Source organism: Chiloscyllium punctatum, chromosome 15, assembly GCF_047496795.1.
Source record: "Chiloscyllium punctatum isolate Juve2018m chromosome 15, sChiPun1.3, whole genome shotgun sequence".
NCBI classification, from domain to species: domain Eukaryota; kingdom Metazoa; phylum Chordata; class Chondrichthyes; order Orectolobiformes; family Hemiscylliidae; genus Chiloscyllium; species Chiloscyllium punctatum.
The window spans coordinates 85,167,683-85,182,229 of record NC_092753.1 but is presented as its reverse complement, the minus strand read 5'-3'; the positions used below and the strand labels follow the sequence as shown (position 1 = coordinate 85,182,229).

The 14,547-nt window shown below is 42.6% G+C and overlaps 1 protein-coding gene across 2 annotated transcripts in view; it reads left to right on the top strand.

Annotated features, from left to right (window-relative positions):
- The window catches only part of LOC140486479 (interferon-induced GTP-binding protein Mx3-like), a 49,988-nt gene that overhangs the window by 17,136 nt on the left and 18,305 nt on the right, over positions 1 to 14,547 (top strand). For both annotated transcript variants that reach the window (XM_072585699.1, XM_072585698.1), the window contains exons 5-7: positions 4,251 to 4,389; positions 6,099 to 6,297; positions 8,612 to 8,690. In XM_072585699.1, coding sequence (XP_072441800.1) covers positions 4,251 to 4,389; positions 6,099 to 6,297; positions 8,612 to 8,690 — 417 coding nt within the window. The remainder of the gene's footprint in view (positions 1 to 4,250; positions 4,390 to 6,098; positions 6,298 to 8,611; positions 8,691 to 14,547) is intronic.

The window sequence follows — 14,547 nt, the reverse complement described above, 5'->3', positions numbered from 1 at the left end:
CTTCCTAAAATCCATATACACCACATCTACCACTTTGCTCTCGTCCACCTCCTTAGTCACCTTCTCAAAGAATTCAATAAGATTTGTGAGGCACGACCTGCCCCTCACAAAACCATGCTGACTATCCCTGATCACATTATTCCTATCCAGATGTTCATAAATCCTATCCCTTACAATTCTCTCTAAGACTTTGCCCATAACAGAAGTGAGACTCACTGGCCTATAGTTACAGGGTTATCCCTACTCCCCTTCTTGAACAAGGGAACCAGATTTGCTATCCTCCAGTCTTCTGGCACTATTCCTGTAGACAACGAGGACAAAAAAATCAAGGCCAATGGCTCTGCAATCTCCTCCCTTGCTTCCCAGAGAATCCTAGGATAAATGCCATCAGGCCCAGGGGGCTTATCTATTTTCACCCTTTCCAGAATTTCCAACACCTCTTCCCTACATACCTCAAAGCCGTCCATTCTAATTAATTGTGACTCAATATTCACATCAGCAACAATGTCTTGTTCCTGAGTGAATACTGACGAAAAGTATTTATTCAGTGTCTCCCCAATCTCTTCAGCCTCCTCACGCAACTTCCCACTACTATCCTTGACTGGACCTATTGCTACCCTAGTCATTCTTTTATTCCTGACATACCTATAGAAAGCCTTTGGGTTTTCCCTAATCCTACCAACCAAGGACTTTTCATGTCCCCTCCTTGCTGCTCTTAGCTCTCTCTTTAGATCCTTCCTGGCTACCTTATAACTCTCAATTGCCCCAATTGAACCTTCACGCCTCATCTTTACATAGGCCGCCCTCTTCCCTTTAACAAGGGATTCCAATTCCTTATTAAACCACGGCTCCCTCACACGACCCTTTCCTCCCTGCCTGACAGGTACATACTTATCAAGGACACTCAATAGTTGCTCCTTGAACAAGCTCCACATATCGATTGCACCCTTCCCTTGAAGCCTACTTTTCCAAGCCACGCATCCTAAATCATGCCTCATCGCATCATAATTTCCCTGCCCTCAGCTATAACTCTTGCCCTGCAGTGCACACTTATCCCTCTCCATCACTAGAGTAAAAGTCACCGAATTGTGGTCACTGTCCCCAAAGTGCTCACCTACCTCCAATTCTAACACCTGGCCTGGTTCGTTACCCAGAACCAAATCCAGTATGGCCTCACCTCTTGTTGGCCTGTCTACATATTGTATCAGGAAACCCTCCTGCACACATTGGACAAACACTGACCCATCTAACGTACTCGAGCTATAGCTTTCCCAGTCAATATCTGGAAAGTTAAAGTCCCCCATAGCAACCACCCTATTACTTTCACTCTTCTCCTGAATCATCCTCGCAATCCTTTCTCCTGCATCTCTAGGACTATTAGGAGGTCTGTAGAAAACTCCTAACAGGGTGACCTCACCTTTCCTATTTCTAACCTCAGCCCAAATTACCTCAGATGGCGAGTCTTCATCCATCGTCCTTTCCACCGCTGTAATACTATCTTTGACAAGCTATGCCACACCTCCCCCTCTTTTACCCCCACCTCTGACCCTACTAAAACACTTAAACCCTGGAACCTGCAACAGCCAATCCTGTCCCTGTTCTACCCATGTCTCCGTAATAGCCACAACATCGAAGTCCCAGGTACCAACCCATGCTGCAAGTTCACCTACCTTATTTCGTATACTTCTCGCATTGAAGTAAACACACTTCAAGCCACCTTCCTGTTTACAGGCACCCTCCTTTGAGATTGATGCCATGTTCCGAACCTCCCTACACTCCAGATCCTGCACCCTAAAGCTACAGTCTAGGTTCCCATGCCCCTGCAGAGTTAGTTTAAACCCCCCCAAAGAGCACTAGCAAACCTTCCCCCAAGGATACTGGTGCCCCTCAGGTTCAGGTGTAGACCATCCTGTTTATAGAGGTCCCACCTTCCCCAGAAAGAACCCCAGTTATCCAGATACCAGAATCCCTCCCTCCTGCACCATCCCTGTAGCCACGCATTTAACTGCTCTCTCTCCCTATTTCTCGAATCCCTATCACATGGCACAGGTAACAAATCAGAGACAACAACTCTGTTTGTTCTAACTCTGAGCTTCCAACCTAGCTCCCTGAAAGCCTGCCTAACATCCTCATCCCTCTTCCTACCTATGTCGTTGGTGCCAATGTGGACCACGACTTTGGGCTGCTCCCCCTCCCCCTTAAGGACCCGGTCAGAGACATCATGTACCCTTGCACCTGGGAGGCAACATACCAAACGTGAGTCTCTCTCGCCCCCACAAAACCGCCTATCTGTGCCCCGAACTATCGAGTCCCCAATAACTATTGCTCTGCTCTTCTCCACCCTTCCCTTCTGAGCAACGGGGACAGGCTCCGTGCCAGAGGCCTGAACCCCATTGCTTGCCCCTGGTAAGTCGTCCCCCCCACAAGTATCCAAAACGGTATACTTGTTCTTGAGGGGAATGGCCGCAGGGGGTCCCTGCACTGGCTGCTTCCTCCCAGTCCCCCTCACTATCACCCATCTGTCTGCAATCTTTGGAGTTACTACTTCCCTAAAGCTCCGATCTATGACCCCCTCTGCCTCCCGAATGATCCCAAGTTCATCCAACTCCAGCTCCAGTTCCCTAACATGGTCTTGGAGGAGCTGGAGATGGGTGCACTTCCTGCAAGTGTAATCAGCAGGGACGACCATGGCATCTCTCACCTCAAACATGTTGCAAGAGGAACATTGCACTGCCTTCACTGCCATCCCTCTAAAAGTAACCTTTTAAAAAAAAACTAGGTCTAAACAATAGAACAAGCAAAATACAGCACTTACCTGCTTACCACAACGGGTCTTATAATAATAATAGGTTAGAGGAGGAGGGCGGCTGGGAGGCACTACTCCTGTAGTGCCTCGGGTTCCTCTCCTCCGCGCCTTTATAGGAAAAAACCTATCCAGGTAAGCTTGCGCTACACCAGCTTCCAGGTCCAATCCGTGCTTTTTTTAAAAAAAACTTTCAAATTTAAACCGTTAAACAAACGTCACCGAGCCTTCAAGCAGCCACTGCCAAACAGCCCTTACCTGCTCCGCTGAGAACATGGGAACCTAAGAGATTGGAATAGGTTATATCCCTTGGGCCTACTGCACCATTAAATATGGTCATGGCTGATCTTGTATCTTAGTTTGACCTTCTCAATTTATCCGTATATTTCTTCATTCCCTCAGTATCCAGAAGTCTATCAATCTTTGCATTGCAACTATTCAAGGACTGCAGGCCCACAATTCTCGGGAGGCAGAGAATGCCAAAGCTTCAAGATATGCTCTGGTTGAAGAAATTTCTCATTCTTAGTCCAGAATGGCTTATCCTGAGGTTTTAAGTTCTGGGCTGTTGAACGCAGTGGCTGAGTAGTCAGCACTGCTGCCTTTTCGCACTATGGACCTGGGTTCGATTCCAGGTTTGGGTGACTCTCTGTGTGGAGTTTGCACGTTCTCCTCGTGTCTGTGTGGGTTTCCACCATGTGCTGCAGTTTCCTCCCACAGTCCACAGATGTGCAGATTGGGTGGATTGGCCATAGTAAATTGCCCAGAGGATCCGGGGATGTGCATGTTGGGTGAATTGGCCATGAGGGCTGCAGGGATGGGGTGTGGGTGGGATGCTCTTTAGAGGGTTGGTGTGGATTTGATGGGCTAAATGGCCTTCCACATTGAAGGGGTACTGTAACTGGGAAAGCATTTGCCCCCAGTTATACTCTCCAAGAATTTTAAATATATAGTTGGACTCCAAATACCCTCTGAAAATATGTAGTTATAAAGCATAAATACGTATCTTTAAAGTGAGAAAACAACCCAACCATACAATCGAGGAACAGAACTAGGCCACTCAGCCCCTCAAGCCTGCTTGACCATTCAATATGATCTGGGATGATCTACAACCCACTTATGCCCCAATAACCTTTGGCCTCCTTGATTATCAGGAATCGATCTACACTGCCCTAGAAATGTTCAAAGACTGCCTTTTGAGGAAGAGAGCTCCAAAGGCACCCAACTTCCTGTCAAACAAAATTCCTGTCCTTATCTGTGCAACCAAGTCAGCCACAAATGCAATCACTTCAAGAAGAAATTTGTCCCCTTCCTTAGGGCCACGATGGGCTGGACAATAAATCACTGCAATGCAATGCGAAAAATACATCTGCTACTACTTCGCAGAAACATGTCATCACACCCATTCCAAGTGTTGAAAATAAATGGTTAGATTTAATTTATTTTCTAGATCAAAAAGCTGATCCACACCTACATTGGAAAAGAAGAAACAATCATCTTGGTTGTCATCGCCTGTAATGTGGACATTGCGACCACAGAGGCATTGAAAATGGCTCAGGAAGTTGACCCGAACGGAGACAGGACACTGGGTAAATCGAAATACAACATTGTTTGAATAGATGTGGTTTTATTTGGATGATGCTGTGCACTCGGCTTTTAGCCAGGTCATTGCTTGAATCACTTTCTCTCCCTCCTGTGTGGGCACTAGACACAAATTCTTCCTGCCCTTTTCCAACAGTTCACTGTAACAACAGCTGGAAAAAAGCATTTCCCACAATATTTCCCAAACCAACCATTAACAAGATGCTCAAGAAAGACATTAAATCAGTATGTGGAGAGGTCAGTGGTGGACTGGAGTGGGCAAAGTTTAAAAAATCACACAACACCAGGTTATAGTCCAACAGGTTTATTTGGAAGTACTAGCTTTCAGAGCACTGCTCCTTTATCACGAGGTTGTTGAGTAGGACCATAAGACACAGAATTTATAGCAAAAATGTTGCAGTGTCATGCAAACAAAATGATATATTTAACAAACCTCGATTGTGTGTTAAGTCTTTCGTCTTTTAGAATGGATTACAGGTTTCGATTCATTAATATGTAAATCTGGGATTCCGGGAGAGAGTTGATGTTTCAACTCAACAATCTTTATGAGCAAGTAGCAAGGTGAAAAATGACCAAAGTGGAATGATTGTGAAAAGGTGTAAGCTAGATTTCACGGTGTGAAGCAAAAAAGGAGGTAGTAACAGGATCAGTAAAGAAGCTCAATCTACATGTGAATGGTAGAATAATGAACAGCGCCATCGAAAAATTAAACAAGAGTACAATCAGAATCAGCAAAGCAAAAGATAACCGAATAATGGTAGACTTTAGAATCTCAGGATGGTTACATCCAGAATAAGGCCAGTCAAGCTACTGTGCTTTTACTGGCTTCTTTTAAGACACCTCATTCAATACCATCCCCCTGTCTTTTACAGGCCTTTTCCCGAAGAAAATCTTTTGCCTAATTTGGATAACGATTCATTTCTGTTTCCAAACTGCAAGGATAAGGAAGTGGCCAGAGAGGCTATGAGTGGGAATGGGGGCTTGATGGAGAAGAAGGAGGGAGGGAAGGGCCAAATAACAAATATAAGATCTGAGATTTAGGGAAGAACGATAGCTATGGGTCAAAATAATAAAGAAATGGTGGATCAATATAGCTACAATTCCAAGAACTGGGAAGGAACAAACCTGGAACCTAAACTTTTATATATTTGTAAGCTCAAATTTATAAAGGCAGATATGCATCTTAGAAACAGTTTCAGTCTCTTCCCAATTATAGGGGCAGAAATGAATCCCCTATTCACCACCATCTGAATACAATGAAATACTTAATTACCATACAAGGAAACCAGATGGCACGTAAATAGTTATAGCACGTTGGAAGAAGGACAGGATTCCATGGAAATATGCAAAATAGGGAAAAGGATCACCTGGCCTTGGAGTATGATAAAAGAAATGTTGTATTTACAACTGCAAACTTTATTGAGGCACCTCAATCTTTTCATTTGGGACCTGCACAGTCACCAGGTACAGGGATTTCCATCCCACTCGGACAGTTGGATTACAACAAAGATCTAACCTTAGCCCTTCATTTCCAAGGAGATTCTGCTCAAAAGGTAGTTTGTTAATACGCTTCAAAATAGAGTCCTGCTTTCTGCTATCGTGTTAATACAGCATCAGATGGGACTGGCAATTAGAATAGCAATAATGAATCGAAGAATGAATGGTCAATCACTGAATGTTGTATTATTTTCGTTAGGGGTTCTTACGAAACCGGACTTGATTGATCGTGACACGGAGAAAGACATTCTTAAAATCATCAACAATCAGATGGTTCCTCTTCGGAAAGGCTACATGCTCATTAAGTGTCGTGGGCAGCATGATTTAATCGCAAATACATCCCTGGCTAATGCACTGGAGAAGGAAATTGCATTTTTCAATGACAATGTTCATTTCAGGTAAACCCATTTTGTTCTTCCAAACAAAGCAGTTGAAACGCAATCTCTATTTCATCATTTGAACAATTAACATAAAATTGACAAACTAGAGGCCATCCTTCTTAATGGGTGATCAATAGGATGTTGACTCTAAAGATTACAGTCTGTCAGAAAGATTGAGGCTAAAGCTCCATGCTGCTGGATCTATAGCTCTTGTTTGAATGTTTGATGGTTGAGCACTGAGGTCATCAATGAAGACCATTATTGTATTCTTTCATGGGATGTGGGCATCACTGGCAAGGCCAGACGTGTTGCCCAACATAACTGAGTTTGAAGTAAATGACTTGAGGGCAAACTGGTTTCCTTTATTCACGGGATGTGGGTGCCACTGGTTAGGCCACCATTTATTGTTCATCGCTAATCGCCCAGAGGGTGGTTAAGGGTAACTCATATTGCTTTGGGTCTGGAATCACATGTAGGAAAGGATGGTAGCTTCCTTCCTTAAAGAACATTAGTCAACCAAATTGGTTTTGACCCAGCCATCAACAATGGATTCAAGGTCAACATTAGAGTTTTAATTTTAGATTCCAAATTCCATCATCTACTGCAGTGGGATTCTAACCTGGGTCCCTGGAGCATTACCTGGGTCGCTGAATTAACAGTCCAGCGATAACACCATTTGGCCATCACCTCCTCTGAATTTAAGAGTCAGCCACATTATTGTGTGACTGGAGAGACATGTTGGTGAAAGGAAATTAATGAAACAGATGGACTGTTAATGACTGTCATTGCACAGTCACTGTTAATGAGGACTGCTTTATCTAGCAGAATTATTAAATTCATTTAAATTCCAGTGGCTGACGTGGCACAATTCTGAATCCAAGTCTGTTGGGTCATTAATGGTCTAGCAACAACACCTCTACACCACTGTCTCCCAAATGTCACATGGCTTCATCCCAGTTAACCCCAGCTAATTTCAAAGGTGTGAATGGCAGGATAAGTTGCAGCTAGTTCTCTGAGTGAGACTTTTACACATGCTTTGTGCTTCTTAAACCTTAACTCATAGCAACCAGTGCCTTAGCTTTTTGGCTTTGAATGTAGGTGATGTCTCCCTATGGAGAAAGGTGCAGGCTCTGAAAGGTGTGAACAAGTTCCACCCATGTGCATTTCACAATGGTTTAGCTTGAAGCTTGGGAAGGAGTTTGCAATTACCCCGACCCTTTTACAACTTCAGAATTTCGTGAAGCACTGTACAGTCAAAAAAGTACTAAATTTAAAATGTAATGTTGAAAAATGTGGTCAGTTTTCACAAAGCATGGTCTCAGAGGCAACAGTGAAACAAGTGACCATAGCAACTGTTTAAGAAGTAAGTTAACAGAAATATTTGGGCAGATATTGGAAGTACTTCCTTGTTCAGCTTTGAATAATGCCAAAGATTCATTATTACACTGTTTGAGGGATGCTATGCCGTTATTTATTCTCCTATTTGAATTTTAAAAAAAAGGTTTGGAATTGATTCATTGGGAGGAACATAAGATATTGAATGACTTGAATGTCAGAGGATGAAGGGTGACCTGATAACGTTTGCAAAGTTATGAGAGGCATGGATAGAATGGGTAGTCAGAGTCTTTTTCCCAGCATAGAAATGTCAATTACTCGGGGGCATGTGGTTAAGGCAAGAAGGGGTAAGTTTAAAGGGGATGTGAGAGACAAATATTTCACACCAAGGATGAAAAGTGCCTGGAAAGGCCTCTCACATTGTCAGTTGGGTGGTACTATGGTTTAGATGGTGAACTTTCACCTCTGTTACCTGATTCAGATCCAAATGGATAAAAAAATTCTTTGTTCAAGCTTCCTTGTGTGTGGGAAGGGCAACTTCTGTCCATTTTCGGGCGGGTGTAGCAAGCCTACTTCATTCTTATCCCACATTTCTGTTTCCCCTTTGAGCTTTGTGTTCTGATAAAGTGAAGAATTTTAGTGCTCTCCCATTTTGTTCCATTGTGTGCAGTGAATGGCATCGACAGGTTGGGCTGAGAGGCCTGTTTTCATGCTGTAGATCTTTATGATGATGACTGTATGAACGTGCCGCCAGAGGAGGTTGTGTAGGTGGATAGGAGAGCAATTCTTAAGAGGCATCTTGATAGATACATTAATAGATAGGGAATAGAGGGATACAGACCATGTAGAGGCAAAGGGTCTTTTAGTTTGAAAAGATGTCATGTGTCAGTGCAGTCTTGATGGACCGAAGGGCTTGTTCTTATGCTGTACTGTTCTTTGTTACATGTGCCAACTTCTTTGAAGTATTTTAAATCTCTCTCTTTTTCCCTCTCCATAGGCCACTGCTGGAGAAGAAAATAGCATCCTTCCAACATTTATCCAGTAGACTCACCAATGAGCTTGTTTTACAAATCAGGGTTGGTTAAATTCACTTTAATCATTGGTTGGTTTATGGCACTGAATGCAAAATAGGAAGAGAAAAGCATAGCATTTCGCTGGTCGAGGAAGTTCCACCAAGCTTTTGTCATCAGTGTAAGATTTCAGAGAGGTAACGAGCGGTGGAGTATCCACAAACATGGATAAACCATTAGGCTTCCTAAGCCTTGGCTCAGACCTTATCTCCACTTTCCAACAGGAATTGCCGTAGGAATAGGAAGATGATTAGCCATTCACCCGTTCCAGTGGTTATGAGAAGTAGCGGGCAAGTAGCAGCTGGTAGTGGTCCTGTAGCACTGCTACCTCACAACACCAGGATCCCAGGTTCAATTCCAGCTTCAGGCAAGTGTGGCATTTGGACATTCTTTCCGTATCTGCGTGAGTTTCCTCTGGGTGCTCTGGTTTCCTCCCACAGTCCAAAGATGTACAGGTTAGGTAGATAATCCGTGTGAAATGCAGAATTATAAGGGGGAGGGGGTGGGTCTGGGTGGGATGCTCTTTGAAGAGTTGGTGTGGTATCAATGGACTGATTGGCTGCTTCCACACTGTTGGGATTCTATGCGAAAGCATGACGACTTAGTGATAGATAGTGCACTACTGCCTGCATTCTATATCAATGACTTAGTTAAGGGGAGCAAAGGCATGATATCTTAATTTGTAAATGGCACAAAAGTAGATAGAAAATTATGTTGTAAAGAAGACATAAGGAGCTGGCAGGTGGATGTGGATAGGTTGAGTGACTTGGAAAAATCTGGCAGATGGAGTATAGTGTGGGGAGAAAAACGTGAAGTTATTCACTTTGGCTGGAATAATGAACTGGAGACTGACTACAGAATGCCGAGATGCAGTTAGCATGCAAGTATAGCAATTAATTAACAAGGCTAATGTACACTATCCTTTATTACATGACAAATTGAACATAAAAGTAAGGATATTATGCTTCAGTGAAACCACATTTGGATTACTAAGTGCAGCTTTGGTCTTCTTACTTAAGGAAGGATGTAAATTTAATGGTGTTGGTTTAGAGAGATTTACTGGATTGTTCCCTGGAATAAGCAGGTTGCTTTATCAGGAAAGGCTGGATAGACAGGGGTGATTTCTCTGGACTTGATTGAAGCTTATAAGATCCTGAATGCTGCTGACAAGGTCGAAGTGGAAAAGATGTATTTGATTGTGAATGCATTCCAAACTGGGGAATGCTGTTTAATAATTAGGAGCCACCGTTGTAGGACGGTGATGGGAAGAAGATTTATTTTCTGTCAGAGTGTGGCTTTGAAATTCTTGGTCTCAAGGGGCAGTGGAGGCAAGGATATTGAATATTTTATTGCAGAGTGAGATAGATTCTTATTAGACAGGGGCATCAAAGATTATCCGTGGTTGATGGGAATGTAGAACTCAAAATACAAACAGATCAGCCATGATCTTATTGAGTAGCAGAGGGGCCAAATGGCCTACTCTGATTCCTTGTACTGTGGATAATTCAGACTTTACTGTTGGGTGTAGACAACTTAAATCAGGTTTAGCACATAGAACAATACAGCTTAGAACAGGCCCTTTGGCCCTCGATGTTGCGCCGACTTCTGAACTAATCTAAGCCCATCCTCCTACACTATCCCATCATCATTCATGTGCTTATCCAAGGAGTGTTTAAATCTCCCTAATGTGGCTGAGTTAACTACATTGGCAGGCAGGGCATTCCACACCCTTACCACTGTCTGAGTAAAGAACCTGCCTGTGATATCTGTCTTAAATCTATCACCCCTCAATGGGTAGTTATGCCCCCTTGTATGAGCTGACATCATCATCCCAGGAAAAAAGGGTAGACTTTCACTGTCTACCCTATCTCATCCTCTGATCATCTTGTATGTCTCTATCAAATCCCCTCTTAGCCTTCTTCTTTCCAATGAGAACAGACCCAAGTCTCTCAGCCATTCCTCATAAGACCTTCCCTCCAGACCAGGCAATATCCTGGTAAATCTCCTCTGCACCTTTTCCAATGCTTCCACATCCTTCCTGTAATGGGGCGACCAGAACTGTACATAATATTCCAAGTGTGGCTGCACCAGCATTTTGTCTACTTGCAGCATGTCATTACAGCTGCGGAACTCAATCCCTCTACCAATAAAACCTAACATACTGTATGCCTTCTTAACGGCACTATCAACCTGGGTGGCAACTTTCAAGGATCTATGTACATGGACTCCAAGATCCCTCTGTACATCCACACTACCAAGAATCTTTCCATTGATCCAGTACTCTGCCTGCCTGTTATTCTTCCCAAAGTGAAGCACCTCACATTTATCTGCATTGAACTCCATTTGCCACGTCTCAGCCCAATTCTGCAGTTTATTCAAGTCCCCCTGCAACCTGCTGAATCACCCTCAATCCTATGCCTTTGCATTTTCTCCAACAGCCTACCATGTGGAACCTTATCAAAGGCTTTACTGAAGTCCATGTACACCACGTCAACTGCCCTATCCTCATCTACATGCTTGGTCACCTTCTCAAAAAACTCAATGAAGTTTGTGAGACATGACCTGCCCTTGACAAAACCATGTTGACTATCTGCAATTAAATTGTTGCTTGCTACATTATTATAAATTCTATCTCTTATAATCCTTTCCAAAACTGTTCCTACAACAGACGAAAGGCTCACTGGTCTATAATCATCTGGGTCATCTCTACTGCCCTTCTTGAACAAAGGCACAACATTTGCAATCCTCCAGTCTTCTGATACTGAATCTGTAGACAATGACGACTCAAAGATCAAAGCCAAAGGCTCCAACACCTCCTCCCTAGCTTCCCAGCTTGGTCCTTAACCATGTCAAGAGAAATTCTTTGAGGTTAATTAACACAATTAACATGATAACATGATTACCATTAATTATGACAGTGGTTTTAACACTACCTGACAGGTCTGCTGTGCCGGTAAAATGTTTGATGTCATTTTCTCATATGGTGTGGGGTAGTTGGGTGATAACAAGAAGTCGAACTACATTTGGTCAGGTATAATTACTTGGATCTTAGGGAGCTGGTACACATACATCTGAAATCTAGAGTAGAACTCCCCATCTCCATTCACAGACTATGTGTAATATCAGTGGATGAACCAATGTAATAAATATTAACCCCTTCAGAACCATCACTTATAGCTGTAGAAGTGGGTTCATGGAGTGGGGGGAGGGAATCTGTTCTTCTGCAATTTTTGCTGCTTTCTGCAGCAAATGTTAAGGACTTCCCAAAGAAGTTGGTATAAGTATGGCTACACGAAGCTGAAGATGCCCATTCAGACGTGGAAATTGCTAGAGAAACTCATCAGGTCTGGCAGCATCTGTGGGAAGAAAGCAAAGTCAATATTTTGAGTCCAGTGACCCTTCTTCAGAACGCCTTCCAGCAATTTCCATTATATTTCAGATTTACAACGTCTGCAATTTTTTTGTTTTATTTTGTCGAAGATGCCCATGTGTATTTGATTGTGGAAGTCAGGTAGAGTCAGTGCTAGGATTGAAGCCAGGCCTATGAACACCCTGAGCAGTGGGTTTACAAAAGAAAAATGAGGTGATGCACTTTGGAAGAATTAACAAGATAAGGGAGTAGTCCATGAATGGCAGGACACTAGGAAGTTCAGAGAAACAGGAATCTTGAGGTACTTGTTCACAGATCCCTGAAGGTGACAGGATAGGTTAATATGGTTGGTAAGAAGGTATAGGGGAGACTTGCCTTTTTCAGGCATGTTATAGATTATAGGAGTAGGGAGGTCATGTTGAAGCTGTTGAGAGCTTTGGTGAGGCCACAGCTGGAATACAGCCTGTAGTTTTGGTCACCTACCATCAGAGGGATAGGATTTCACTGAAAGGAGGAGTGCAAAGGAAATGGCAGGAGGATGTTGCCTGGGATGGAGCAGTTCAGCAATGAAGAGAGGCTGGAGAAGCTTGGGTTGAGCAAAGAAGGCTGAGGGAGTCTGGATAGACATGTAAAAGATTATGAGGATGGACAGGATGGATAGAGAGCAGTTTTCTCCACACTTGATGGTCAAGAACAAGGGTGCATATAATTTAATGTGAAAGGCAGGAGGTTTAGAGAGATTTGGCAAAATATCTTTTCACCTGGAAGGGATCTGGAATGCATTTCTTGGGAGTAGGAAACTTCATAATCTTTAAAAAGTACCTGGATGAACACTTGTAGTGTCATAATATTCAAGGCTGTAGGCCAAGTGCTGGAAGGTGGGACGAGTGTAGATTTAGAGTGGTTTTATCAGTGATTCTCAATGGGACAAAGGCTCACTTTTGTATTATGATTCCAAAACTCTAACATGTGCATTTTGGGTTCAGCTGATAGCATTGAGATGCAATTATAATTGAATGGCTTGCTAAAGAGTACCTCTTCAGGGCCCCTATAGAAACCCGAGATATGTTTTTGCACCAACCTATACCTCATTAGCTGAAGCCCAACTGGGACAAACAGGCAAACACATCCCAGTCCCAAAGGCCAAATGACTTTTCACCAATTCTCAACATCTTTTTGGCCAGAGTGGATGGAAAAAGATTTCAACTAATAATACCAGCTGACGATTCTGAATGGAGCCAGTCGAAAGAACAATGTTAAGCAACTCTCCTTTCTATAACCTGCCACCAGCACCTTCCTTTTCTCCCTGGTTTATTTACTGTTAACTAATACATGTTCCATATAAACCATACATCTTATTTGTTTAAAACTGGAATGAATCAAACTTTATTGAATCCTAACTCACTCATCCTCAAGCTCAGCTTACGAATCGCACCATGTGATTCTAGATAAGAACGTGTGAACAAAGAACAAATGTAGGCCACTTGGCTCTTGAAGTCTGCTTCCCCATTCAATAAGATAATGGTTGATCTGATTTTAACCTCAATTCTACATTCTGCATAGGCCCAATAACCATTTGTCTCCTTGGTAAGCAAGAATCTATCTCCCTCCATTTTAAAAATGCAGATTTTGCACCTATTGCATCTTGACTCTCAACCTTCTGAGAGAGAAAAAAGTTTCCTCCCCTCTGTTTTAAATGGGACATGCTGACGACCCCAGAGGGAGTGATGGATTTTTTTATGATTCTCCTTCCTTACTTCAGTAATCATTAGGATAAACAATTTACAATATCTAACAAATTCACAAGGGCCACATCCTATTATTTTCTTTAAATTGACAAACTAGCAAAATGGATAGGTACATGTTTTCTATATTGAAATCCATTGATTAACATAAAAATATGAAGTTAAAAGTCACACAACACCAGGTTATAGTCCAACAGGTTTAATTGGAAGCACACTAGCTTTCGGAGCACTACTCCTTCATCAGGTGGTTATGGAGGGCACAACTGTAAGGTACAGAATTTATAGCAAAAATTTACAGTATGTTGTAACTGAAATTATACATTGAAAAATACCTTGATTGTCTGTTGAGTCTATTATCTGTTCGAATACCATCATAGTTTCACTTCTTTTATGTGTAAATCTCAAAACATTTTTTGAAAATGTTGCATTCTCAGGTTAATTGTAACAATGGTGATAGCTAGACAATATGTTGAAGGTGTTAGCCCCCTGTGTTCTCTGTCTATGCCATGATGTTTAAATTGATTCTAATCTAAAATGTGAGATAACAGAGTTTAGCATGAATTTATGCAGTTTTTGAGCAAAGTACAATGTAACTCTGCAAGTACAAATTCACCCCACAAAATATATGTGTGTGTGTGTTTGTGTGTGTGTGTGTGTCTGTCTGTTTGTCTGTCTGTCTGTCTGTCAAGGTTGGGGTTTGTGAGTGTGAGAGGGAGTGTATTTGTGTGTGTAGTGAGTGTAGAGTGTC